Source organism: Pseudogymnoascus destructans, assembly GCF_001641265.1.
Source record: "Pseudogymnoascus destructans isolate 20631-21 unplaced genomic scaffold scaffold_11, whole genome shotgun sequence".
In the NCBI taxonomy this organism is placed as follows: domain Eukaryota; kingdom Fungi; phylum Ascomycota; class Leotiomycetes; order Thelebolales; family Thelebolaceae; genus Pseudogymnoascus; species Pseudogymnoascus destructans.
Window position 1 is genome coordinate 412,469 of NW_020167530.1, and position 25,010 is coordinate 437,478.

At 51.5% G+C, this 25,010-nt stretch overlaps 9 protein-coding genes across 9 annotated transcripts; 5 read left to right on the plus strand and 4 right to left on the minus strand.

Annotated features, from left to right (window-relative positions):
* Positions 1-1,641: 1,641 nt before the first annotated feature.
* VC83_04951 (uncharacterized protein) lies at positions 1,642-2,250 on the plus strand (the record flags this gene model as incomplete). Its single annotated transcript, XM_024468577.1, has 3 exons — positions 1,642-2,031; positions 2,085-2,184; positions 2,234-2,250. 3 exons carry the CDS (start codon positions 1,642-1,644, stop codon positions 2,248-2,250), a joined length of 507 nt encoding a protein of 168 aa, XP_024324013.1.
* A 52-nt stretch (positions 2,251-2,302) lies between these two features.
* On the minus strand, positions 2,303-2,650 carry VC83_04952 (uncharacterized protein; the record flags this gene model as incomplete). The annotated part of the gene is made up of 1 exon (XM_024468578.1): positions 2,303-2,650. One exon carries the CDS (start codon positions 2,648-2,650, stop codon positions 2,303-2,305), a length of 348 nt encoding a protein of 115 aa, XP_024323896.1.
* Positions 2,651-3,507: 857 nt separating this feature from the next.
* On the plus strand, positions 3,508-4,791 carry VC83_04953 (uncharacterized protein; the record flags this gene model as incomplete). The annotated part of the gene is made up of 2 exons (XM_024468579.1): positions 3,508-4,069; positions 4,430-4,791. The coding sequence occupies exons 1-2, from the start codon at positions 3,523-3,525 to the stop codon at positions 4,789-4,791; spliced, it is 909 nt and encodes a 302-aa protein (XP_024324012.1). The 5' UTR covers positions 3,508-3,522.
* A 472-nt stretch (positions 4,792-5,263) lies between these two features.
* Positions 5,264-8,370, minus strand: VC83_04954 (uncharacterized protein; the record flags this gene model as incomplete). The annotated part of the gene is made up of 4 exons (XM_024468580.1): positions 8,014-8,370; positions 7,834-7,951; positions 6,222-7,745; positions 5,264-6,087 (listed from the first exon to the last, which is right to left on the minus strand). The coding sequence occupies exons 1-4, from the start codon at positions 8,191-8,193 to the stop codon at positions 5,264-5,266; spliced, it is 2,646 nt and encodes an 881-aa protein (XP_024323895.1). The 5' UTR covers positions 8,194-8,370.
* Positions 8,371-8,574: 204 nt separating this feature from the next.
* Positions 8,575-11,489, minus strand: VC83_04955 (uncharacterized protein). The gene is made up of 3 exons (XM_024468581.1): positions 10,532-11,489; positions 9,610-10,399; positions 8,575-9,549 (listed from the first exon to the last, which is right to left on the minus strand). Exons 1-3 carry the CDS (start codon positions 10,661-10,663, stop codon positions 9,479-9,481), a joined length of 993 nt encoding a protein of 330 aa, XP_024324011.1. The 5' UTR covers positions 10,664-11,489; the 3' UTR covers positions 8,575-9,478.
* Positions 11,410-11,747, plus strand: VC83_04956 (uncharacterized protein; the record flags this gene model as incomplete). Its single annotated transcript, XM_024468582.1, has 2 exons — positions 11,410-11,514; positions 11,565-11,747. 2 exons carry the CDS (start codon positions 11,410-11,412, stop codon positions 11,745-11,747), a joined length of 288 nt encoding a protein of 95 aa, XP_024324010.1.
* A 5,966-nt stretch (positions 11,748-17,713) lies between these two features.
* Positions 17,714-18,204, plus strand: VC83_04957 (uncharacterized protein; the record flags this gene model as incomplete). The annotated part of the gene is made up of 3 exons (XM_024468583.1): positions 17,714-17,795; positions 17,851-17,941; positions 17,973-18,204. 3 exons carry the CDS (start codon positions 17,714-17,716, stop codon positions 18,202-18,204), a joined length of 405 nt encoding a protein of 134 aa, XP_024324009.1.
* Positions 18,205-18,264: 60 nt separating this feature from the next.
* VC83_04958 (uncharacterized protein) lies at positions 18,265-19,584 on the minus strand. The gene is made up of 2 exons (XM_024468584.1): positions 19,520-19,584; positions 18,265-19,370 (listed from the first exon to the last, which is right to left on the minus strand). The coding sequence occupies exon 2, from the start codon at positions 19,160-19,162 to the stop codon at positions 18,338-18,340; it is 825 nt and encodes a 274-aa protein (XP_024324008.1). The 5' UTR covers positions 19,163-19,370; positions 19,520-19,584; the 3' UTR covers positions 18,265-18,337.
* Positions 19,585-23,185, plus strand: VC83_04959 (uncharacterized protein). The gene is made up of 4 exons (XM_024468585.1): positions 19,585-20,065; positions 20,118-20,583; positions 20,660-22,269; positions 22,390-23,185. Exons 2-4 carry the CDS (start codon positions 20,125-20,127, stop codon positions 22,550-22,552), a joined length of 2,232 nt encoding a protein of 743 aa, XP_024324007.1. The 5' UTR covers positions 19,585-20,065; positions 20,118-20,124; the 3' UTR covers positions 22,553-23,185.
* Positions 23,186-25,010: the final 1,825 nt, after the last annotated feature.

A 25,010-nucleotide genomic window follows, 5' to 3' on the forward strand; every position in this document is an offset into this window, starting at 1 on the left:
GAATCTGCCAATCAGTGCTAGCCCCAGGCAGAGGCGGTAAGTGGTTCGAAAAATCCGTGGCAGTCACGTGAAATTGGCCCTGTCGAGAGGGGTATAAAGTTTTGAAAGTCGACTATTCCTAAAACGGGGTAGTATAGAGTATCAATCACGACCTCTTTATAAAACAGGCACTCGTAGTACTCGAGTAGTCATGCCACTTGAAAGTCAGACGAGGGATTGTCCACAGTAGGACTTGGTACTAGCCGTTCAAAGCAATGAATCTATCTTTATTGCAGGAAATAAACTCTAAAGGTCACGTATCCACCGTTCACGAAACGAATTAAAATATTATACGAGCGTTTTTTAAAAAAACGCTAAAATGAGAAAATAAATTAATCATTGATGGAATTATCTTCACGCCACAAATTCGATAATCATAATAATCATGACTATTCGCATAGTCAAATATTACGTAAGCATGATTATGATTAGTTAAGTTAACGTACTTGATAAGTAATCGTCGGTGTTCGCACCGACCACCCTGCAGGTGAAAGGCGAAAGCAAGTTGCACACGGAAGCAAGTTGCACACCGCCAGATAGTATTGGTATATAGATTCCAATACAACCACCATCGTAATAAATGTACCATGACTTTTGACTGTAAATGATAAGCTATTCCTAACGTCAAAATAAACCAGAATCTAAATTGTCCTCAAGATCAAGCTCATGGTCTACAAAAAAGCTATCGCTCTCCTCCACATCTAACCCACTGAATCTAATAAAACCAGTATCCTCATCTTCGTCTACTTGCGAGTGTGAATAGCCCATTGTTGAAATTAGCTGGGAGGTAGCTTCTTCTTGGAGCTCTGATTCTTGAGCTAATTTCTCTGGGTCTTGAATTGGCTCAAGTAAATCAAGAGGAACCTCCTTATTTGCCTTTAACAGAATACTAACTTGACGCTTTCTTGCCTGCTCAGCTTTGCGTGCTTCTACTCCACGCTTGTGGAGTGCCTTCTTGACTTTGCTCAGTGCAATCCGTAACCTATAATTTGCAGTCCGCTCCTGTGATTCCTTATGTTTTTTAGCCTTGTCTTCTTTCTTTTTCTGTGCGTCTCTTGCTGTTAACGGACCACTAGTTGTCTGAAGAACAGAGCGACTTCGGATCTTAGCCTTCTGTTGATTTGCAACCTTTATAGATAGTAAATCATGCTGTAGGACTGCAAGCTCTCCGTATGCAAGCATGTTTTCAGTACCGCGTGCCCAGGAATTCCACGCTAGAGCTGATGGACTAGACAGTAGATCTGGTATTCTAGCTTGCCAGTGTTGAAGTTTTAGCTCTGAATGTATAAATTTCGTTGGTGTTCTTGGAATTTCTTGACAGTCTTCTTGATGCTCAAGAGGAGCATATACCCTCATTTTCTTCAAAGCTTCTTGGGAGTTGATTGGCCACATTCCAGAGTCGCGAAAGGCTCCTATAATGGTTCCCTTTTTAAATGTGTTCTTGCGAATCTCTGATAAATCGCGGAAGAAGAGGTTATATTGTAATCAATATCTAACTCAGAATCTGAAGCTTCCGCTGTTCTACCTGCACTTCAAGTTCCCTAGTGGGACACGCCTGAGAGCGCCAGTAAAAAACTGATCTCGAAAAGACCTCGCTCTCCGATGGACGATACAGATCATACGAGCAGGGTCAAGATATCTAAGCTGCCAAGCATAAGTGAATCTAAACCCAGCTCATTTACGAACGCAAGAAACGAATCACCGTGGGTAATCTACAAGAAACATTTCGATCTCGACCTTAACGGCCCTGTTACTGTGGCACAAGGGAAGGCGGGACTCGTAGCCGTGAGGACATTTACGGTTGCAGGTGCCGAGAAGGCGCTTTATATGCATGGTCAGGTACGACATTCCAACATTGTCGAGGCTCTTGAAGCATTCACTACCGAGACATCGTTCTACATTGTCCTCGAGTACATGCCCATCTCCCTCTACCAGATCGTAGAGAGTGCTAAATATCCTACGGAATCGGAACTAGCAGCTATCCTCAGGCAGGTATGTCACATCCACCAGCCGCGTCGGTCACACGCTGACAAGGAGCATGGAAGGTCCTCGACGGCTTAATCTATCTCGAAATCGAGGGGCTCGAACATGGATCTATCAATTGCCGGAACATCCTCCTCAGCACCAAGGGCGATGTTAAAATTGGTTAGTTGTGGATAATCGGAGGGGGTTCTCTGCTAATGCGAACTCATAGCAAACCAACAATGCTGAGAGAAAACACAGAGAAATCGGGAGCCTCGGGATGTCAGAGCGCTCGGAATCATCACGATGGAATTAATGCAGAAGTACACGCAGGACAATGGAGCAGTCGGCGTAGAAAATCTGGATCGTTGGCCTTCTCATCGAGTGCTTTGGAGAAGAGAAGACTATAGACGGCTATCTTCCAAGCGGTATAGTTCTCTGCACCCTTCAGGTGCTTGTCTTTTGGAATTCGGCCTGATTGAAGACTAGTTGAGTCGGCCATGATAATGATGTTCGCGCTCACTGGGGCAGCGAAGCTGATGACGATGATGACCTTGAACTGCCTTGCAGTACCCTTGGTTCGGGCTGGGTCTGAGAGAGTCGATCTGAGGATTGATCTGAAGTCTGCGTATGGATTTCGTGACCACATAGGTGAGCTATCGAGCTCAACTTTGAAGCTTCGATATCAGGGACCTTGAGAATAGTGAACTCTTCGAACTGCTCGACTAGAGCGACGCGTCGAAGGCACTGATGGGGCTCGCGAGACTCAACTCTGAGATCTCCGAGGATTGGAACGAACGATGAGAACAATCTTACAGTTGATGTGGTAGTTGCTCCGGGCTCATAACCTGTGGAGGTGTAGGAAGCTTAGTACTACGATGGGCTGTAGGGAGTAATCGTAATCCTTGATATTCTGATGATCGATGATCTTGTTGATGAGAGAAGCCATAAGGGCGTTCTCTCGAATCTCTATATCTAGGATCTACGCTACGATCTCGCTACGCTTCACGTGACTGATACCACGTGACTTGACTTCGATATTAACTTATACGCTTTATAAATAATCATGATTATGATTACGACTAAATAATCATGATATAATTGATTTTCTAACCCTGCTCTTGTGTATTATTTATATACTAACTATCAAAGATTTTAAAGTGTCAGTGACCTGAAAAGCCGAGTTTGCCTAAACGAGTTTATGGTGTGTGGATAGTTAATATGATAACTAAAACCTTTGGGTAATTGAGCGCCACTATTTTAGTTACAATTTCTATAAACACTAGCTATTGCACATAGCCCCCCTTTTAACTTTCGGTAGACACTAAGATAAACTATAAATACTATAACTATGAGTAATATTCACGAAGGCTAATGACTTAGTCTCTCATGATATCTATTTCAGACAGGGCAACCCCCGTCATCAAAGGGGTGTTTTTTACCACCCCGCTGCAGCGTTTGCCTATATTTTCCCACCATCTCAAAACCTCCTTTACTACCAAAAACCAACAATTTCTCACCATGGCGGACAGGCGCAGCGATCGCAGGCGCCATAAAATGATTCCTCGTTCGACAAAAGCAGAACGCGTATACTGGTTGTCTCTGCCGGCGGAGGTTCGGCTTATGATTTTAGACATTTTCACACGTCAAAAGAGTCCTGGATGGGCTTCCTGTGCAGCCGTTTGCAAGGAATGGCAGTTCTTTATAGAGAAAAGAAACTTTCATCGGCTGAAGCTACAAGGGTCCTGCCTTGATGAATTCAACCGCATGGTCATTCGCCAGAGAGATCTAGTTCACCATATCCAGCTTGATATCAAGCTGCCAGAGTACTCATACCAAAGCTGTGAGAAGGCGGAGACGCATTTATGGGAATCTCGCAAATGCTCCATCATCAGAGATGCAATCCGGACGCTGTTCTCGATTCTAGGCACTTGGGATCCAGCGAGTGACCTGACGTTGGAGCTTAAAGCACATTCTCCTAGCGACTCTAAACACTGGTTCAAAAACCATGGTTTCGCCCCTAATGACGATGGCGCCGGAGCCGCAAGTTCAAGGCAAGATGGCTATGGTGGCGAGACTAGCTCGGCTGGGTTAATGGCCGGCGGGTTAAGAGCCCTCCATGGCTGACCATATTCCGGCTCTTTCAAACGAGGCCCTTAGGCTTCCAAGAAACACTTCCTGAAGTTAACGCAGTCACATGCCTTATCATACCTCGACAATTTCGTCGTTGGCTTCACCCCCTAGACGTGTGGCTTATATTGAGCAGCCTTTGGCGATTAGAACGCCTGGTATATGAGCCATTGCGATCACCATGGAAAAGCAGGCAAGCTGTATCCGACGACGGTGAGTGCCTATATCGTAATTTCCGACCCCAATGATTCCCATCCTATCTCTCATTCGTTCGAGCCACTAACACAATCGGTTATAGACACCCTCTTCTTAGCCCAACTACTCCTCTCTAAAGCCCACAACCCTCCCAAGAGCCTATCCGTGTTTGAAGATTTCAACGCCGAATTCGCCGCTGCATTCATCTACCGCCTCCGTAGAGACTGTGCGAGTATTACATGGCGCGGGACATGGAGTTTGGAGATTAGCCCTGAGGTGATAGAGGCATGGCGGTCTGTGGCATCGGAACTGCACTCGGTGCAACTGCGGGTAGAGAAACAGCAGGTCCACGAGGAGATCGGGTCGCATGGGGATGCTATACATTACCTAGACCTACCATGTCGAGTAGTTGAGTCGGCGTCTCTGTGGCAGATACGGAGGGAGAATGCGGAGGGCATGGTATGAGTGGAGGAGGGAGATTCGGCGATGAGAAAGAAATGGGTATTAGGTACTGCTATGCCGGTTTTCTCTCTCTATGTAGGGAGTTTAAATTGTTAGGGTCGAGGTCAGGCACCACATATCCACACATTCACCGACAAACAGATGCGAATAAATAAAAACGTCATATATAAACCCCAAAAGTCCAAAATTACACCTAAACCCTTATTCTACCCCCCTAAATCTCCCCCCCTAAATCTCCCCCCCAAAATCTACCCCCATAAATCTACACCCCCTAAATCTATCCCCCTCATTATCCCATTACCATCCCATTACCACACCCCCTTAACCCCCTAAATCTATCCCCCTCATTATCCCATTACCATCCCATCACCACACCCCCTTAACCCCATCAACCTCGACCTCCCTACACCCCCCTCCTCACAAACCAACACCCTCTCCCCCGCCCCCGTGGCCAACTCCCCAACCCCCCCATTCCTCACCCCAATCCACCCCCCATACCCCCCCCAACAAAGCTCACCGTTTCAATCCCGCCCTTCGCCCTTGGCCGCGGCCACGGCGGCAGTTTCGTCCCAGTTTTAGAGGACGGGTGTGGCGTCTCGCCGGCTTCGACGAGGCCGCCGCTAGGGGTGGTGTCGAGGGCGATGGGGTGGAAGGGTTGTTTGTCTGTTGGTGGGATGGTCGTGCGGAGGGGAGAGGCTGTGGGAGCTGTGGTCGCGGAAGCGTTCGTGGAGGCGTCCATCACAGCATCCGCTACAGCGGTCGTGACACCGGTCGTGACACCGGTCGTGGAAGCATCCGCACCAGCGACGACGGCAGCGGGAATAGTAGCTGTCTCAGCACCAACCGCCTCAGGAACAGGAACCCCGGTACCAACCGCAGGAACATCAACCCCCGTACCATCCACCGCAGTCACAGCCGCCTCGTCCGCAGTCGCAGCAGCAGCAGCACCATCACCCGGTACCCTCACACCCTCCACAAGCGGCTCCTTAGCACCCACCCTCACAACCCCCCTAACCCCCGTCAGCCCCGCCACAACACTAGGCATAAAACTGCCAAACAACCACGGATACTGCATGATCTCCGCCTCGAAGGCCCCCACCGTCTCCTTAGCGAGGGCCTCGTACTTATCGTCCCCCAGCAGGCTGGCGAGCCGGAACAGGTTGGAGGCTGAGACACCGTTGGTGGAGGGCTCGGAGGCGTCCATGCCGTCTTTGAGGCGGAGGATGGTGTGTGGAGCCGCAGCGGCGGTGGCGAAGAAGCCCGAGGCGGTGGGGTCGAGGAAGTGTGAGTTTTGGGTTGCTGGGGGGGGGAGTTAGCTTGGGTTCAAACGGCGACGAGAAGGGGGAGAATGGGGAGAATGGGGAGAATGGGCAGAATGGGGGGGAGAAAGCGAGAAAAGAGACAAAAAGGGAAAAAGAAGAAATATCACCCACCCTGCAGCTCATCAGCCCACCTCACCCACTCATCCGCAAACGTCGCCTCGTAGAGCTCCAGCAGCCCCTCCACCAAAAACGCATAATCATCCGCAAACCCCGCCGTCTCCCCCGGGCCCCCACGCCACACCCTCCTCAGTGTCTTGGCGTCCTCATCATACATCTCCCTCCTCATGAACCTGGCCGCCCTAATCGCAGCATCCAGACACCTCTCCGACATCTGCGCATCCACCTCCCTCAGCGACGCACCCGTGCGCGCCAGCGCTCCAATCGCTATCCCGTTCCAGGCGCAGACAATCTTATCATCGAGGTTCGGGACGACGCGCTCGGCTTCGCGGTGGGCGAGGAGGGTGCGTTTAGCGGATTTGATAGTCTCGACGACCTCGGACTCGGCGATCCCGAATTGCGACGCGAGTTGGGAGGGGGTAGAGGCGATGCGGAGGACGTTCTGGTTGATGAACTCGTCGTGGACGTCGTGGGACGGCGCGACGTTGCCGTCGGGGTTGACGCCGAAGAAGGCCGCGACGATGTCGTATGCGCCGGCGGGGAGGAGGGTTTCCAGCTCCCGCGCGGTCCAGACGTAGTACGCCCCCTCGCGCGTCTCCTTGTCACCCTTGCGATAAAACGAATCCGCGTCCTGGGAGGAGTAGAAACCACCCCCCGGTGCCGCGATGGGGGGGGAAAGGAGGTAGGCCGCGAGGTCGTATACGACGCCCAGCAGCTCCGGATCTGGTTTCGGTAGCCCGAGAAAGGCGTCGAGGTACAGGCTGAGGAGCTGCGCGTTGTCGTAGAGCATCTTCTCAAAGTGCGGAAGCGACCAGTCGGCTGTGACGCTGTAGCGCGAGAAGCCGTGGCCGATGTGGTCGTGGATCCCGCCCCGCGCCATGGCGCGCAGGGTGGAGAGGGCCATGAATTGTGCGGATTTGACTTCCTCGGCGCCCACGACATCGAGGACCGGTTGCGGGAAGTGGGGGAGGCGGAGGAGGAAGGCGAGTTTGCTGGGGGTGGGAAACTTGGGGGCGGCGCTGAAGCCGGAGTTGGTGGTGTCGAAGGTTGAGACGAGGTGCTGGTAGGCCTCGTCGATGATATCGAGATCTAATCCCCCCGCTGGTGGCTCGGCACCCGTTTTGGGAGCGCCGCCGAGCGTGCCTTCTGCGGCGAAGACTTTGAGCTGCTGCAGGATCTGCGCGGAATCAAGACGGCATCTCGACTCCTGCTCGCGCCACGCCTGGGACAGCTTGCCGAGGATACGGAGGAAATCAACGTGGTCCTCGAGCTCGAGCTGCGGGGTGTTGGAGTGCGGGCCGTGCCAGTACGTGCCTCCAAACACCGGCTCGAGAGTCGGCGTCACGAAGACGTTGAGCGGCCAGCCGCCGGACCCGGTGGTGGCCTGCACAAAGTTCATGTAGATGCGGTCGATGTCCGGGCGCTCCTCGCGGTCGATCTTGATGGGGATGAAGTCCTTGTTGAGGATGGCGGCGACCTCGTCGTTCTCGAAGGATTCTTTCTCCATTACGTGGCACCCTGGGTTGTGTTAGCTGGGTCTCTGTCGGATGGCGACGGGGGATGGAGAGGCTGGGGTTGAAAAGGGGGGGGGGGTCAGGGAACGTACAATGGCAAGCGCTATACCCAATACTAATAAACAGCAATTTATTCTCCCTCTTCGCCAACTTAATCGCCTCATCCCCAAAAAGCTGCCACGCGACGGGATTATTCATATGCCCACGCACCTATCCACCAGTCAGTCAGCAGCAGTCCCGCCCCCATCCTCCACCTCCACAGCACAACTCACATAAGGACTCCTACTCTCCGCGGCCCTATTCCTCAGCGCCGCAACAGCCGGGACATCCTCCTCCTTCGCCGCCCCAGCATCAGCAGCCTGCTGCGCTCCCACGCCCCTCTCCTCCCTGGCCTTGAACCCCAGCTTCTCCGCTGCCTCCCCTAGCATCGACTTCCCCTCCGCGCCGACCATGACGACAACGACAACTGGAGGCTAGACGTCTCTTCGCTTCTCTAACACGTAGCAAGCTCTGGTCCAGAGCGATAAGGGTAGTAGTTCGTCGTTGAGGGTACCGCAGCGGTCTTGTTTTTATGTACTGCGGGAAGGGCGGGCGGTGGTTTTTCTATGCGTGTCCGCGCTTTAATGGATCGAACCGGGGTAGCTCTTCGGTCGCAGCGCCACCTTCGCTCGCTCGCTCGTCGTTCCCCGCCGTCCGTGCGGGCGGAGGAGGGGTTGCGGACTCGATTTGGCATGGCGTCATTACGCAGGTGCGGCGCGGTGATTATGTAATGGGAATCGTGGAAGTCATCACATTGGAAGTGTAAGGGCAATCGAGAAATCAACGCCAATGCTAAATAAGTCTACTTAGTTAGTAGTCATCGTGGTTAGCTAATGGTGAAGATAATTGATGCTCACAATAGAGTCTCATTCACGCTAGCGATTGCGATGATTGGTTAAAGAATACTAGCATCAGCATCGGCCTCGCGTTTTGTTAGCAACCGCGATGGATCGTGGAGAAAGGCCTGCGTTCCGGATCAAGACAACCTCACACCACCATGCTACAGCTTCTCTAGTGTCATAGAATATGTTCAATCACCATCAATCACAACACCCCAGAAACCCACAGTCAAAAAAGGTAGCAAGCAGACTTTTACATATTCATTCCCTCATCCCTAACCCATCCCCATCTCATCATCGACCCCCAGTCCCAAAAGAACAAGAGTCGATTATAGATGGAAAAACTTAAGCCCAGGACCACAGCCCTCACCCAAAGCCATCGTCGGACAAACACGCAGTAAAAAAACAAGTTACTGTACAAGAAGCGAATGATAAAAAGGGTTTCTATGCCAGGCGCTCAGGCCGTCCCTGTACCAGAATTTGTCATGGGTGGTACAGGCCGTCAATGGCCGAAAAGAATGGTCCAGAATTGAAGATACAAAAAGTCTCAAAAAAAAGGCTTTAAGACGCGCCGCCCTGGGCGTTGTCACTCCAAACCACCAAGCCACACCTATGCAAGATTTCTTTCCAAATGCTGGGGCGCGGCAATGAAGCTGGGATCGATACCCGATCAACCCCCGGCGCACTGCCGACCCGGTGAAAACAATGAAGAATCAAGTTGCGTAGCACGCTCGCGGGGCATGCTGAAGCAGCGAAGAGCGAAAAAGGGGGGTGTAAAAATGTGTTTATATCCGACGAGACTCTGTGCGTACTGCGTCTCTCGGGGAAAAGAAGGGGAAGTGTGCGCAAAAGGGGGCGTTTAGTTGGCGACGACCGCGGATTGGCCGAGGGGCTTGAGGACGTTGGCTGCGTACTGGCCATCGACGTTTCCTTGAGGGTAGTTAGTAAAGTGGTTCACTTGTTAGGGAGGGTTAAAAAAGGGGGACGTACCAGGGCTGCCATAGTTGCAGACGGTGTACCATCCCGAGAACGCCGGGGAGAACATCGCGCTGCCCTTCTCGCAGAACTGCGTCGCGCACCCGACGCTCGCGGTGCTCTTCCAGATGATCTGGCTGAAGTGGCCCCAGCCGGAGAAGTTGGACATGTCCGGGACGTTCCGGCCGTACATGGAGGGGTCGAAGAGCGGGAGCTCGCTGTTGTACCACTGGTTGGAGATGGCGACACCCGAGATGGCGGCGGGGTCGCGGGCCTTCTCGTTGCCCGTGCTGCCGGACTTGGCGATATTCTGCCCGTAGCCGCCGCCGCCCTTGCGGATGTCGTGCTTGAAGACGCACGTCCTGGCGACATCGGCGGCGTAGCCAGCGAGGGTGTCGTCGTAGGTCAGGGCGGGGGCGGAGTGGTTGGTGCGGTGGACGTTGTGGTGGAAGAGGACGGCGCTCTTGTAGTCGCTGCCGGCGGGGGGTGCCGCCTGGGCTGGGGTGGTCACGGCGGGGGTCGTGTCAACGACGGCGGCTGGCTGGGGAGTCGGTGTCTCGACGATTGGCTCTGGAGTCGGTGTCTCGACGATTGGCTCTGGAGTCGGTGTCTCGACGATTGGCTCTGGAGTCGGGGTCTCGAAGATTGGCTGGGGAGTCGGGGCTGGGATTGGGATTGGCTCCGGGGTGGTGCTCTCGACGAACACGCCATGGGTGACCACCGGTGCGACGTGGGCGGCGATAGTTGGGGTCACAATAGGCGGGGTCGAGGTTGCGGGTGGGACGACGCTGGATCTGGTCTTGGTCTAATCGGGGTGTAAGCGTGCCGATCGTTCAAGATGAGGATCGCCGATTGGCGGCCAAATCGCGAGTCAAAGGCACAACTGATCACCCCCGAATGCCAAATATTGAGATGGGGGATGTGAAGGAGCACTTACGGTAGCGAGGCCTTCAGTAACGAAGACGGTCACGTAGTCGATAACGACGTCGGTGACACATGCGCGCTTCTGGACGGGAGCGGCAAGGGCGAGGGCGGACAACCCGGCGAGGACGATAGCTGAAGAGCGCATGTTGATTCTTGGTGAAGTATCGTGGGTATGCGTAAAGTGTTGACGTGTGTGCTTGATCCCAGATCAGCGCTTGCTAAAGCTATGAAAGCAATGTGTTCTTGTTGGTGATAAGCTATTGAGCGAGCAGTTTTTGTGAATTTTCGATCGACTTGCGATTTTCCGGTTGACTGAACTGGCAGTGCAAGTGATTGTTATCTTGTCGTGGGGGGGAAGAGTCGCGATCGAGAATTTTTTGAGTGTTGTGGTGCTGCTGGAGTCGATCCGAGCGGGTGATTGATCGTGGAGATCTGAGAAAGTCCGGCGACGCGGGTAATGCAAAGGAGTGTTATAGAAAAGGAGAGTGAATCTTCTTGACCGAAGCAGGAAGTTGTAGAACAAGGAGTGGACGTTGAGTAACCCAACGAGTCAAGAGATGGTGGTGAAAGAGGGAAGAGGCGAGGAGAAGAGGAAGTTAAGAGGAAGAGTGGTTGTTTTTGTGGTGTGCGGTGGTGGTAGGTGGGTGTTTTGGGGGGGTGCGTGACGCACGGGAGGGAGATTGGGAGATTGGGGAGATTGGGAGTTTGGGTGTATGCGGGCGTTTGCCAGTGGAGAAGCGGAAACCAGCAGGGAATGTTTGTGGGGTGGAAGTGAGAAGAAAAGGTGAGAGGTGACTGGGGATTGGACAAGGGGATGATGGGCGAGGTTCTGAAACGACGATAATTTGGAGGGGTGGCGGGATGGCGGGATGGCGGGATGGCGGATGAAGGATGGCGGGGTGGCGGATGAAGGATGGCGGCGGGATGAAGGATGGCGGGATGAAGGATGGCGGGATGAAGTATGGCGGGATGAAGTATGGCGGGATGGAGGGTATCGTACCTTGCGTTATCCTTTATACTCTTGGAAGCGTAAAGGAAGGAAGCAGGTCGCTGTCGCTGTCGCTGTCGATGTCGATGTCAGTGTCGATGGCATCGACATCGATAGCGACCAGTTCCGTCGCTGGTGGCTGGAAGGACCCTTGATCGATGCAGATCAATGCCCATCTGGACGCGTCGTCGTCGGCGTCGTTTCGTCGGCGTCGATCCGTCAGCGGTTAGGTAACCGCTGACGGATCGACGGTGTCTTCTCTCTAGGTACGGAGAGAGAAGAGACCCCTCTACAACTCCGTATGCACAGCATGCACAGCTGTGATGCACAGTTGTGGGGTTATGGGGTTGTGGGGTTGTTGTCGTTGTCGTTCCGTCTCCCAGCCAGCACTGGGCCAGGTGAGTGTGGAGATTCCAATGAATCAATGTTTCACTGCCGTCGACGACGCAAACAGGGCGACAAACAAAAGGTTTCAGTATTCGTACGTAAGTAACCGTCATTGCATCCCAGCTGTGTTTCTGCATCCCTCAGCATATCCTTCAGCATACCTCATATCCTTCAGCATACCTCATATCCCTCACCAGACTCACCACACGTCTGTTTCCTCATACTCACCAGACTCACCAGACTCACCAGACTCACCAGACTCACCAGAGCAACACCCTCCCAAATCTCCCAAATCTCCCCATCTCCTTATCTCCCCATCTCCCCATCGATCACCCTCCCAAACCCCCCAAATCTCCCAAATCTCCCCATCGATCACCCCCAAACCCCCCAAATCTCCCATATCTCCCCATCTCCCCATCGATCACCCTCCCAAATCTCCCAAATCTCCCCTTCTCCCCATCGATCACCCTCCCAGACCCCCATAGGGTGCCGAGCAAATGTTTTATGGGGCCGATGTGGACAGCAGAATAGGTCGCTAAAGAAGTCCATAATGCAGCACTATAATAGGTCTCTCAAGCGAGCTCAATGACCACCAAATTTTACCTGTAATAAGTATTAGACTCTTACAACATGATTATGTTGTTAGTTTTACAGGTAAACCCGTTTTGCATAATAGCTATTAAGAATTGTTGTCATTTCCTCCCATCTACTTTATTCTAATATACAATGCTAGCAGGGCTAGGCTGTAGCGTGACTTAGCTAGTGGATAGTTGGATAGTTGGAAAAAGCCTAACTATCCAAACTATCCTAACTCTCCCTACTATCCCAAATATCTATAAGGCATGACACTACTATATAAGTAGATGGTATTCCCTTAGATAGGAGCTTTGTGCTCAACTGAATATAGTTTTTGTGTTTAATCCCCTGCCTCCTCTGTCAAGTCAACCTTACGTAAACCTCTATACATCCTATTAGATAGGAAGTAGCATCAAACAGCAGTAACGTAGTTCATAAGTGACCTGTCATCCTAAGTGACTCATTATATTTTTCTTAGTATCGTACATTTGACTTTATATCTAAATAACTTTTTTAAACATGACACATTGGTACGAAGAAAGAAATATGATTCTTGCACCTTAAGTGCTTTAAACAAATCCACAATTACAACTCTATATGTGTTTTAATCAAAGTATCAACTATTAGCCCACAATTACAACTCTATACACGTTTTAATCAAAAGATCAACTATTAGCAAGAGTAATGCGAAGATCCTAACATGTATAATGTATGGTTTCAACTCGATAATTTTGATCCTTGTAATAAATAATAAAATCAGCTAAATGATGGCTTTCGTGCCTGTTAAGAATCAAAAGTCGATATACACCTTTTGTACGACTCTTTATATGTTGATCGAAAAGTTTAATCTAATCTAACCCTTGCTCATTTGTTGTCTAGCCATTTAACATAACAGCAATAATCCAATCTAGTAGCAAAGAAGTGTTTTTGTACCAAGACGAAAGGTGGTTTTTCCCTATAACAATAATAAATGACAGTAGCGCATATCTATATGATCTAATGCCTTGAATTACTATAATCCATTCCCTATTACCTTGCTGTGTCGTACGAGGTCTGCTCTTTCATTTAGCATTCGTTATCCTTTATATGCTACTATATTCGTCTCATAACCTTTAGCTACTTGACGTTAGTTGTTTTTAATCATTAAAGCGTTTTTACAGAATTAATATTGAGAAGTTAATGTGCGCATATATTACACACATCTTAAAAGAAGATTTCTTCCCTACCTTTTATATAGCGGTTTGTACGATAATGATTAAATCAAACATTCAAGTAGGATTTTGCACTATAGGGCTTGTTCTGTACGATCCGAACTATGTGATTTCAAAGCTTGACGTTCGACTTTGTATGCTAACGCCTATGCCAACTCTACCTATGATCTAGGAACCTAAAACTCTACATAATGTACTTAAGACACAATCTTAATCAACATACCTTAAGGACCGGATTGTACAACATTAGAATAGTTCGCCAACTTCACTTTTACAAAGCATTAATTAGGTTGCAAAAGGTGTAGCAAGTGCAATACACAAATTGACGTTATTGCAAGAAGAAAATGCTACACGTCGCAAAGCAAATGACTTGCTTAGTCGATGTCGTTATACAAAGAAACATCAATTACAAGAAGGAGGAGCAATTACTGTCAAAGCTGTCTAAGACTTAGAGGCTTAAAGAGAGGCTCATATACAATTACAAGCTGATTTGCGAAAAAGTAGGGGTTGTACAAAGCAAACTAAGCTGCAAAAACATTGTTGTAGATGTTGTAGACAAACTAGTCATAACGTATGAACTTGTCTAAATATTTTATAATTTTGTACAATGCCAAGAAAAATATGACAGGTCGCTTGTGAACTACATTAGAGCTCTAGGACGTAGTCTAATTCTTACAACCAAAACTGATTTTACGAGTACTTTTATAGTAAATTAATCCTATCTGTTTCCATTTCTAGAAAGTAAAGGGTCTAAGGTGCACTAAGCTTAATTAGTTAGAATTCTTATAATAGACTTAAAAGTTAGGATTATATCTCATATACAAGAGGTTTAAGATAAGTAAGAGAGTAAACCATCAATGATATTAGAAGCAAGGATTAATAGTAATGCATCTAAAGTCTCAACTCTTCTTCAGCCTAAGCTAAGTCTGTTCCCCCCCTTTTCAATGTGCTAGAGAAGTTGTTAGCACATAGCCAAGTACTAGAAACCATCATTTCCACCACCACTAGTCTAGTACTCCTAGATCTAGAACCCATTCTTCCTTAGGCCATCCACAAACAGTCTAATCCTTGCCCCACTGCCAAGTTCTGTTAAGTAGGGATGGGGATCTAAGGTTTTCTAGTTCTCTGCCTCTATCTTCTTCTTTATATCCTTAGTGATTTCTCTTAGTAGTGAGACTTCCTAATTATGGCCGTAGATGTAAACCTATTTTATATTAGTATTATAAAGAAGCTAAGATAAATGATTTACTTTTCTCTCTTTTAAGAAGAGAAGCTGGACATAGAGCCTCTTCTCATTAGGAGAAGCCAAGTTCCTAACATTCCTCTCCTAATTACCACTTAATAAAACAACAGCACCCTTCTGCCTTATCCCCTTCACTCCTTTAACACTACCTACACTAACAAAATGAAGGCAGCTAACTATGACCAACAGACCATTCAAATGTTAGTTAGTTACTAACATTTGAATGGTCTGTTGGTCATGTTACTAACATTTGAATGGTCTGTTGGTCATAGTTAGCTGCCTTCATTTTGTTAGTGTAGGTAGTGATACAATATTAGCTGAAGCTACTCAAGCTGATGGTGTTACGATCGCTACTTACGACTGCTAGCGATTAGGGCAACAAGTACCCATAGTAGCCACTAAGGTTACAGGAAACTGCTAAGCGTACAGCTGTATATAATGAGGGATAGCCTTACTTCCTTCCTTTCTACTTCTTCTCTCTTTAGATTCAATCTAGCTTCCGGACTGGCTTCTTGACCTCCATGACCATCGTAACAGGTAGCCATCTTCTTGGTCTCATCTGCCTTGTCATTGAATTCAACTACCTAGGGGTGGACATGACATCTAGGGATGTTAAACTCAGCCAAGACCAGGCTGACTTTAGGGAGAGGGGCAGTTAGAGTAAGGTAGGAAGACATTGTAATTAGTAATAGTTAAAGTAAGAGTTGAAGAAGTTGATATTATAAGAAGAAAGGAAAGGCATGAAGAGGAATAAGGCAAGTAGAAATAGGGGTATTCTTACTATGAATCACTTCTTATTAAGTGATTCATTTCTACTATTATGAATCTTACTCTACTATGAATCACTTTATCAATTTGGCCCGTTTCATGATTGTGGGGTTGCTAGAGCGGTTTGCTGGGGTTTGCTTACGTAACCGCTTACAAATCAGGGGTGTCCTCGATGTCGTTCGCTTAGTATTCGGACACCAGTGTTCGTATGTAGGCACGGCAGCAAGACATCCCCACAGCGTATGTTAGCAGCAACGGGAACCACTCACCCACCGTTCCCGCCCTGTATCCTGCCGCCGCCTCACCGTTGTTGTCTCACTGCTACCCCGCCTTCACCAGACACAGCAGGAGGTTCACAGTAACCTAACCACCCATCACCCGGTTTAGCAAGCATCTCTCTACTCCTCCGCCTCGTTGTCTCGAGATACCCCGCCTCTGCGCTACACCACACCACACAGCATACAGCACAGCACAGCAGCTACCTTAGAGTATGTCCGTCCCGGGAAGTATAAAAGCTTACTGCAACCGGGATGGAGACGATTTAGTGCTGGCTGTCCTGGTGCGGTAGGACGACGGAACGGGGTGCGACGCCGTTGGTGTCTCACCCACTGCACTCTGCTGTACTCTGCTGTGATGAGCTGGGCTGGGGTTGGGTGAGGTGGGATGGGGTGTGCGAGGACCTCGCGGCCGCTGCTGCCGGAATGGGAACAGGTGAGGAGGGGAGGGGCTGGGTGTGAGAAGGTTAAGAGAGTGAGGTGAGGAGGTGAGGAGGGGAGGGGCTGGGTGAGGAGAGGAGGGGGGAGTATCGCTGGATGAGAGACGAGGTTGAGTATGCGGCCGGTTTCGTTGGTGTGGTTGTGGTGGTGAGGTTGGGTGGGAGAGGAGAGGTGATGTTGGAGAGGGCTGTGGGCTGTTTCGTCGAGTTAGGGAATTGTTCTTAGAGATTGTGGAGTAGAGCAGCTGTGATCGACCTGGGCACCTCTGCTGAATTAAGGTAGGTCGACGGTCGTAGTTATTTTACAGCATCTCCATTACACCCCTTTAGATGCTAACCCCAATCTACACGACATCACAGTACACACCAGCAGGACCGAAGAGAGGATATGAGAACTCCCTTCCCTCTCTTGAAAACTCAACACACCATAGTTATCATATCTTCATCTCATATGCGAGACCTGTTCCTGCGCCGCTGGTTCAATAGGCAGGGTGGAGATGTTTCTTGGTGCACACCCCGATCGTAGAGGTTGGTGGGAGGCCGCTGATGAGGATGGATTGTTGGCGGTGCTGGTGGTGGCGAGAGGGGTTGTTGTTGTAGGGCTGTGCTAGAGGGAGTGCTGGATTTGCTGTTGTGTTGCATGATGCTTGGAGGGAGGTGGATATGATAACTGGTTTAGAGGTGTTACAACGCAACTGGCTTCAGCAAGGTTGCTTGGTTAGAAACGAAATAGACTTTTACCGCGCTGGTGGAAGGAGGGTTTTTACCTTGTATCAAACATACAGCAATTGCTCTATCCTCTCTTCTCAACCTCACAGGGAAGCACTCTGGACGGTTTAGAGCCATATAAAGTACCCACCACCACCTCCCTCACCACCTCCCACCTCCCATAGGCATCTACATCCTCATATATCCCAACCCACCTAGCCCTTGCATATCTCTTTTATAGTAACATTATCCGCTCTCAGAGCCAACCTCGCAAATGCCAGATCTGTAAATGGGGGTGGCGGCTGCGTGGAGATGAGATGGGATGGGGATGCTTCGGTGTTTGGTATCGAGATTTGAGGTTTTCGGTGTCTCGACGCGGAACTTGGGTGATGTGGTATCAGCCGACGCCGATGGCGAGTGGTGAAAAACAGCGGCGGGTGGGATGAAGGTTGGGATGTAATATAAGCTTATCTGAATAGCCAAATCGTTGCGAGGGTTTGACGTGGTGGGGTTTGTTTAAATGGCGGGGTTCCCCAGCGGCAGTCTCTCACTTTCTTGGGTTCAACCTTCTCCGTCTCATACCATTTGGAATCTTCAGAATGAACGCCTCTAGTATCTGCCCGTTACTCGCCGCCGCCGCCCTGGTCGGTTTGGCAGCGGCTAAGTCCAAAATCAAGATCGGTAAGCCATCCCCCAGGTGATGATACAGAGAGAGACACCCTAACACAACCGACAGTGCCCCTCGGAGACAGCATCACAGAAATCACCTGCTGGCGCACCTGTCTCTGGGACGACCTGCAAGCCGACGGTGTGACCAACTCCTTCGAGTTCGTCGGCTCCATGACCAACAACGCGCAGAACTGCGAGGGCAATTCGGGCTGGGACATGCACCATCCATGAGGGTCACTCCGGCTACCTCGCCATCAACATCGCCAACACCAATCTCCAAGGCTGGCTCGCATCCGCGAAGCCGGATGTGGTTATGTTCATGCTCGGCACCAACGATGTTTCTCAGGGGAAATCAAGTACTGTCATCATGGCCTCCTACACTAAGATGGTGCAGCTGATGCGCGCGAGCAATCGAATATGAAGATCATGGCGAGAGCCCCCTCCCAATTCCACCACCGCAACGAATTCCCCCCTCCCCTTCCCCAAATAAACACAACCCCAGGTCGGACTCGTGATCCCCCTCGGCATCGGCTCCACCGCCGACATCCCCGCCCTCAACTCCGCCATCCCCTCCTGGGCTCGCCGCCTCTCCACCTGCACCATCTCTCACATAGCACCCACAAGCTCACTCCTGCCACGACCCTAAACAGCAAGGCCCTAACCAACATTTGGACCGCATGTCTTCCCAATCTATCCCCATACCAGACCAGTCCAGAGGCCCTCAGCACCTCATCTCCCTCGCCAAAATCCGCAATCCCGTCCACAACAGCGATCGCGACGGCGTAATCCACGCAGCGGAAGAAGGGGGAGAAATCAATAATCACGGGTGGCTGGGAATCCGAAAGCAGTATATTCCCACTTAAATCCCCATGCACGAGCTGCGCTATCACTACGCCCACTTCCTTGCGTAAAGACAAGAGTTGCTCATACAACGGCGCCAGAGCAGGGACCACAGCGACGGACTCCTCGCCCCATGCGATACGATCAGCCCTTGCCCAGGGATGCGTGCGTTTAAGAAACTCAGGCTCTGGGATCCCCGCGAGAGAGGCATGGAAGTGCCGCGCTGCTGAAAACAGCACTTCCCAATGTCCGACAGGGTGGTCTGTGCCGGGACAGAACTGTGTCGCGGTCCAGTTCTCATAGACGTAAGAGCCGGTTGAGGCAAGGATGGGAGTGGGGATGGTAAAGTAAGCGGAAGGGGGAAGGAGGGAGAGGGTGTGGGATGTCCATTCTGCTTCTTCGGTGGGGGTGGGGGGGATGTGTTTGAGGACTGTGGTGCCGCAGAGGAAGGATTGTCCTTGGCCGCCGGCAAGGGGGGTGGGGGCGGTGATGAGGGAGAAGTCCTTGAGGACAGAGGAGGATGGGAGCGTGGGAGACATTGTTTTTGATGGCGAGGAGAGAGTAGATTGGGTTTTTTTGGAATGGAATACACGGCTGTGGTTTTTTTTAAAGTGGTGGTGTTGATGGTTGATGGATGTGTCATTCGGCGATGAGTAAATGCAGCGAGACCTTCCTGAAGACGAAAGTCGCAACGGTGGAGTTGAAATGCCTTACCGTTAGCCACTCTGCAATGCTTAAACTCAATTCCTACATAAATCAATCAGCACCAATCCATTTCCACGCCGAGGACGATGTTGTGACCTTAGGGCGGGCCGTCCCTAGGCGCCGCCTCTTGGCCGACCACTCGGCCGCCTACATTGGCGCAGCACAGCGATAAGAGACACAGCAAAGCTTACGACGCCGTCTCACCCCATCATTCCAGCTGGCCTCTCTGAAACATCTCCGCCTCGACAATAGTGGCGATGGTAAGTCAGCCCTTTACTCTGTGCCGCTCGGCAGACACAAGGCTGGCTGGCTCTCATTTGCGGGCCCCTGTACCTATCAATGACGTAGAAAGGGTCGAGACCATCCCCGCAATTCTTTCAGCTCGAGGCTGAGAGACTGAGGCTGAGTTGTCCGCAGGGATTTATCTCCTCGGGTAGGCTGCAATTTTGGGCTGTACAGACTATATATATGATACGAGTTTTCTCCGAATATTCTCTGTTCATCTAGTGTACTTTTGTGAGAGATTGACGATATTGCTGCGACAACTGCGATAACTTCTGACAGGGCTCACCAAGGCCTAATCCAGGAACCACGGTGGAGACACAGTGGAGACAACACATACAAACGATAAACGACATCAACCTCGAAAACAACCCCCCCTCGCCGCCAGTATCTCCCCTCCGCTCGCCCTGGTAACAGCGAGAGAGCTCATGTAGCCATCGCCACGTCGTCTCACCGTAAGCACCATCCCGCCCGCATCCCCATCGCCTAAATCTGACCCGCACCCAGCAAACACATGGCACCCCTCCCCCAACCCCACGGCGTCGCGCACAAACACCACCTCTCCTTCCACTCCCTCGTCTCAATGACAACCCTCATGGCTCCGACGCACCACCACACGGCGCCCTCGCCGCCTACTCTCCCTTACCTCTCGCACCCCGTGCAAGCGCACTTGAGGAAGATCTACACCTCGCTGTGCGGGGGGTCGCAGTTCGTTTCGCGCGAGGCGCTCGCGGCTTTCCTGAAGGATGTGCAGAGTCAGGATATTCCGCTGAGTGAGGATGTCGCGGAGTATACGTTTGCGGACTGGCTGGCGCTGTTGTGGATGAGGGGTGGGTTTGAGAGCGTGGGCGCGCTGGCGCGGAATACGGACTTGGGGAAGCCGATCAGCAGTTATTATATCAGCAGCAGCCATAATACGTATCTGAGCGGGAACCAGCTTATGAGCAAGAGTACGACGGACGCTTATAAGAATGTGAGTCCCCGATCGGCTCGAGGACTTGGTGGGATGGGAAGGGGGGTAAAGTATATTTGTGCTAATGGATATATAGGTCCTCATCCGCGGCTGCCGATGCATTGAAATCGATGTGCATAACGGCGAGCCTGTGTCCGTTTCCTCCCGCCTTCCTCATATCACCGGCACCACCCCGTCTGATCTTGCTGTGTCTGCCATACAGGCGAAGAGAAAGTATAAGCGCATGTATAAAGCTGAGTACAAAGCGAAGCTCGGTTCCTTGAAGGGCAAGATTCCCTGGGGTCGGAGTGACGACAAAAAAGAGCACGCGGCCGCGGATGAGAAGTTGGGATCGGAACATATGTTTGGCCACAAGCAGACGGCGAACAATGTGCCGAGTATCAGTCGCGAGAAGACGAGCGACTCCGACAGCAGCAGCAGCAGTAGCGACGACGATTTGGAAGATGGGTCTGGAGAGAAGGGCGCGAGAGGTCGCTCGAGTTCGGTCTTAAAGGGGGAGCCGGTCGTGCTGCATGCCTGGACGTTAACGCGCGCCGTCGGCTTCCGCGAAGTGTGCCGCGCCGTGCGCGAGAGTGCGTTTCAGACAACGAACCTGCCACTCATTGTCAGCTTGCAAGTAGGTTGCGATGTGGATCAGCAGGAGGTTATGGTGCAGATCATGAAAGAGGAGTGGGCGGGCGTTCTTGTCGACGCCGCGCACCCGACCTGTCACCCAGAGGAACGCCTGCCGCATCTTGACGAACTACTGAATAAGATCCTCATCAAGGTCAAGAGAAGCGCCGAGGTCCCACCAGCCGAGCCTCCGAGCTCCGATGTTAGCATGACTGCTAGCAGCAACCCCATCACGCCTTTGACAACAAGCACGACTGCAAGCACGACGCTCTCTTCGCGCCCCTCGACACTCACCCCCACCGCCACTATCTCTACACCCCTAACACCGACGACCTCCCATGACGCGCTCGACGCCCTATCGGTATCCTCACGTTCCCGCTCCCCATCCCTCTCCCGCTCTCCTTCCCGCTCCCCCGCCCCAAAGAACAAGGCGCGGATCCACCCCTCCCTCTCCGCGCTGGGAATCTACACACACAGCTCTCACTTCTCATCCCTCACCGCCTCCTCCGCCTCGATCCCATCACACATCTACTCTCTCTCCGAAGGTGACATCCTCGAGCTCTTCGCCGCCTCGCCCAACGCCCTCCTAGCCCATAACCGGCGCTACATGATGCGCGCCTACCCCGCCGGCCACCGCATCGACTCCTCCAACCCCGACCCCTCCGTCTTCTGGCGCAAAGGCATCCAGATGGCCGCCTTAAACTGGCAAGTCTGGGACCATGGCACCATGCTCAACGAAGCCATGTTCGCCGACTCGGACGGGTGGGTGCTGAAGCCGCCTGGGATGCGGGAGGGCGCCGAGGTCGCAGAGCTCGATGCGGTGGAGGGGAAGCTCATGGACCTGCGGATCCGGGTTTTTGCGGCGCAGCGGATCCTGGGGGAGGAGGAGCTGCGCGCGCGCGTCAAGGTCGAGGTACATGCGGAGAGGGCGGGGGAGAAGGCGGGGGAGAAGGCGGGCGAGGAGTGGAAGAGGCATACGGAGACGAAGCGGGGCGCGAGCGTGGATTGGGAGGGGGAGCAGCTTGATTTCCTCGGGGCGGGGCCGGGAGTGGTGGAGGAGCTGAGTTTTGTCAGGTTAGTGGGCACTTCCGGGGGTGGATCTTTTCCTTGGGTGTGTGTCTTTGGGCATCACCACTTTTTGTTGGTGGGGGTGGAGACTTGTGGGGTTGCAGCAGGATGCTAATGGTGATGCAGGTTCCGTATTGAGGATGACGGCTTCACGGATACGCTGGCAGCGTGGGCTTGTGTGCGGCTTGATCGACTCCAGAATGGGTACCGGTTTTTGAAGCTGCGGGATGCGAAGGGGGCGGCGACGGATGGACTCCTGTTTATTGGCGTGGAGAAGGTGGAGCGCTGAGGATAAAGGCCAGGAGGAAAGGGGCTTCGGACACAAGGAAGAGCTGGCGAATGGATCTGAAGGGCGTACCGCCATAGTGATGTAGCATAATCTGGGTACCATACCTTTCCGTCAAATTTCGACCGATTTTATTACAACGCACAAGTGCGAAGCCCTCTCTGCGGCAGAGCCCTTCATACGACCCCGTTCTCGCACTAAGTGCGCGTTTCAGCGAACCAGCAGCTGCAGATCTCCAGTGCATGTCGCTGACTTCTACAGCGTAGCATTGCCATCCATGATGACAGGGTGCCTACCGAAGGGTTGTGGCTCCATCAAGCCATTCCACTCGAAGCCCCTAGAACTTAATGCCAGGCCCGAGTTACTGTAGACGGCTAACCGAGGAGGGTGCCAATCTCTGGCGACATGAAGTACAGACAAGGGAAAACAGGAGGGTGTGTGAAGCTAACCGCCGACACTCATCCCATCGTTCTGACTTGTCATATATGTGATGGATCGGCAGCGGGAGGAGGAGCGATGTATTCTATCATACAGTAGTATTCCGATGCGATGCTCCGTGGGATGTCTTACAATGCGTCAGGTAGCACAAGGGAGCGGTTCGGGGCGGAGTCTTCTCACAAATGCAGGAAGTGGGGGGGGGGAGGGTGTCAAAAGCCAATGTGCATGCGCAAGATGGTGCACTAATGGGATTGTTGGCATGCAAGATCGGAAGCCTCCTCCGCGATAGTCCAGTAGCTACATCAGACTCGTCTATACGGACGGCTGAGCGGTATTATGGGGGCCTCAGCCCGCGTCAGGCCCATCGTAGCTCCGAGACTTCAAGGAGATGTTGAGCCGAAGGCGTAGAGATGGCAATCCCTAGTTAGGCACCGCCGGTTGAATCGAAAAGCCTCAGTCGAGCATCTGCAGACCCTAACGGGACAATCTTTTCGCTGGGAATCTCCTCTCCTAGTCAACCAGTTGCAGGCCCCCAAGGGACAGTCGTTTCTCTGAGAAGCCCTTTTCTCACTTCCCGTTCCAATTTATAAAGCCAGGCGAATTCCCCTTGAAATCGAGATATCAACAGCAACACACAGACCTGGATATTAAATTTCAACGCAACTTTATCAAACCCTTTGCAAGTCCCCACAGCAAAGCGCTTCAAGCACCATGCTTCCTCACATATCAATCAATGTCCTCCATCAAGAGGATCATGTGACCTCCCAAGATGCACAGTTCTCTCAGGCCCCAGTGCCTGGCATCATACAGATGCCCGTAGGTAGCTCCATGATGAGATACGAGCCAAAGCCAAACTGACAACCCAAAGATCTCCGGCGTAAAATGTCCTACCTGTTTTGCAAATGGAGTTGAAGTTTGGGTTATCCGCGGCAAGGTCTGCGGAAACTGTGGCACAGAATGCGGCTAAGCAACAGGTCAGTTGTGCAGAAGCCCCAGGCGAGGCCAGCAATGACACATGGTATAGGGTCTGTTTCACAACATAATAGTGAGCCTTGAATATATGGGCGTGGCAAGCTCATGGTTGATGACAAGAGATTGACGTTTTGGGATACTGCCCCTTTTCATCAGCCATATTATTAGCAGCCGTGGAGGAATGGCCTTATGAACCTATGCAACCCTTAGGTGGTTCTCAAAGCGTTTTGTGTTTCCGCATTAGTACTTCGAGCAATACCACATTCGTTCCAGTTCATACCCCTCAACGTCGTACGTGATTTGTCGTGGGGAACACATTTCCTGATTCCTGCCACGGAAGCACGTCCAACGATCCGAAGCACCACACTCAGCCATTCTGAAGCAATCGTCGTGACACAGCCAAGCTGGGGATGAGGCAGTTTCATCGCCCCATGATTTGGCGGTGCCGTACCGGCAAGAGAGTTGTAGATGCGGCTCTCCGAGTAATAAGGCCAAAAGCGCTTTGCCGGCGCACCGATGGTAGGTATAATGATTGAGTCTTAAGCTGTATTCACCGGTTGGCGGTGGCCACGAGGCTAATATGAGATGTTACAAAGACACATCGATAAGTTTGTGACGTTGGAACTGCCACGCTGAATCAGGGACGAAACTCATGCCCCATCGAGGACAGAAACGAGTTGATTCGTTTCAAGTTCGTGAGAGGTGACAGTACCAATGAGTAAACGGCATTGGGAGCTCATTCAGATAGAAAGGTGCAGATCAAATACATAAATTATGAGAAAGCAAAACAGAAGCTTTTCTTCTACCAAAGCAGACAGAACGCATATGTCCAACAAGGCTGTGCGAAACCTACAGGGAATGATAACTTGAAATAAATAGCACGCAGCATTAAGAACGGCACAACAGCCTTCTCTAAGCAGCACAACAGCCAACCCACGTCCGAAACAAAGTACAATCGAAACAACCCCCCAAAAAGTGAGACAAACTCGCACGGAGTTGAAGATTGATCGAAGCTTGACCCTGAAGCTTGACCCTGAATCCCAGCTACCTC

Excerpts from the sequence above, each read along its gene's own strand:
- VC83_04955 (XM_024468581.1), bottom strand. The coding sequence starts at position 10,663 with ATGCGCTCTTCAGCTATCGTCCTCGCCGGGTTGTCCGCCCTCGCCCTT. Across the intron at positions 10,400-10,531 it reads TTACTGAAGGCCTCGCTACC|ACCAAGACCAGATCCAGCGT; the intron begins GTAAGTGCTCCT and ends CACCCCGATTAG. Across the intron at positions 9,550-9,609 it reads CTGCAACTATGGCAGCCCTG|GAAACGTCGATGGCCAGTAC; the intron begins GTACGTCCCCCT and ends ACTACCCTCAAG.
- VC83_04959 (XM_024468585.1), top strand. The coding sequence starts at position 20,125 with ATGGCACCCCTCCCCCAACCCCACGGCGTCGCGCACAAACACCACCTC. Across the intron at positions 20,584-20,659 it reads CGACGGACGCTTATAAGAAT|GTCCTCATCCGCGGCTGCCG; the intron begins GTGAGTCCCCGA and ends ATGGATATATAG. Across the intron at positions 22,270-22,389 it reads GAGGAGCTGAGTTTTGTCAG|GTTCCGTATTGAGGATGACG; the intron begins GTTAGTGGGCAC and ends ATGGTGATGCAG.
- VC83_04958 (XM_024468584.1), bottom strand. The coding sequence starts at position 19,162 with ATGTCTCCCACGCTCCCATCCTCCTCTGTCCTCAAGGACTTCTCCCTC.